Source organism: Morus notabilis, unplaced genomic scaffold (assembly GCF_000414095.1).
Source record: "Morus notabilis unplaced genomic scaffold, ASM41409v2 C11404528, whole genome shotgun sequence".
Classification (NCBI taxonomy): Eukaryota; Viridiplantae; Streptophyta; class Magnoliopsida; order Rosales; family Moraceae; genus Morus; species Morus notabilis.
The window spans coordinates 1-1,348 of record NW_010386902.1 but is presented as its reverse complement, the minus strand read 5'-3'; the positions used below and the strand labels follow the sequence as shown (position 1 = coordinate 1,348).

Here is a 1,348-nt window from a genome sequence, read left to right as displayed (position 1 = left end):
ACCGCTCTTGCTGCCTCCTTCATTTTTCTTGCAGCAACCAATCTGACTTCAGCTGTTCTTATCCTTGTTCTTGTATGTTCAATCTCCTGTGTAGCTCTTAAAACTTCTGATCTTGCATCTTCTCCCACTTTTTTGAACTGCTCCACCTCAGAATTCAAGCGGTGGAGCTCCTTTGAAATATCTAAGGGATTCTCCGAACCACCTTTACTTTCAGCATCCTTTGCCAATTGTAGCTTCAGTTTTGTTTGATTTAGCTCTTCTTCCAGGGATGGTATTTTTGAAGAATTCTGAGTCAACCTTTCACGGGTCTTGTCAAGTGCAAACCTTTCCTTCTCTAATTTCTTGTTAAATGAATCAACAGAAGATCGAATGTCAGCAAGATCAGTTGTAGTCCTGCTAAGGTTCAGCTTTGCCTGTTTCAGCTCCATTAAGATCAATCCAGGAGCTGCAGAAGGGTAGGGGCATACGCCTTCTACGGAATTCAAATTACCTCCTTCAATCACATTGTTTTCCTTCTCTTCTTCTTTCAACACCGGAGTCACATTTGTTTCGCCTGCATTTGCCTGTTGGACTGAATTGACTTCAGATGCTTCTTTCTGCAGCTTTTGCTTCAGCTCGTCCATAATCAGTTTGGTCTTTTCCAGCTCTTTTAAAACATCCAATGTTTCCCTTTCTTTCACTATTAGATCTTTCTCCAAATGTGATGCCTGCTCCTCCAGTTTCGCTACATCAAGCTCTTCCACTTCATGCTGCCAAAATCAGGAGACCAAAGTCAAGAAGACGGTCAAGTAAGTCAATATCAAGACCAAGAAGAAGGGAGAAACAGTCATGGACAACAATAGAAGAGAAAGACCTCAAAGTATTATAAAAAGGAATAAAATTAGACTGCAGAGATAATTCCACCAAAGGAACACCAGATAAATGAAAGTGAACGCCACCCGCAAATAATCAGGAAAAAAAAAATAGAAAAAGGAAGTTTGATAATCTCATTGTCTTTACACCAATTAATCATACGAACTCTGGGGAAACAGCTTCCTGAATCTCGCATTTTGAGCTACCTTGTTTGTACCCAATGTAATAACCAAAATTCCAATTGGTATAACGCAAAATTCCTTCCGGCAGTTTCTGTCTTTGAAATGAATTGGAAGAAACAACTCTAATGACCAGAGAGTAGTCAAATACAGAAATAGAAATTACAGTAATTCAGGGGGGCTTGGCCTCCACCCTCCATCAAAACTAACATACTATATTTCTAACCACAGTCTTTTCAATACTTTCTACTTTCAATAATTTATAATTTACTCTAAACAAAGTAAATTCTTTTACCCAAAAAATCAATAAATTAAAT

At 38.5% G+C, this 1,348-nt stretch overlaps 1 protein-coding gene across 1 annotated transcript; it reads right to left on the bottom strand.

Moving 5' to 3' along the window:
- Positions 1-11: 11 nt before the first annotated feature.
- Positions 12-1,156, bottom strand: LOC112095126 (WEB family protein At2g38370-like; the record flags this gene model as incomplete). The annotated part of the gene is made up of 2 exons (XM_024176804.1): positions 12-749; positions 1,015-1,156. Coding segments are annotated over 2 exons (880 nt in total), but the record flags the coding sequence as incomplete, so codon positions are not given.
- Positions 1,157-1,348: the final 192 nt, after the last annotated feature.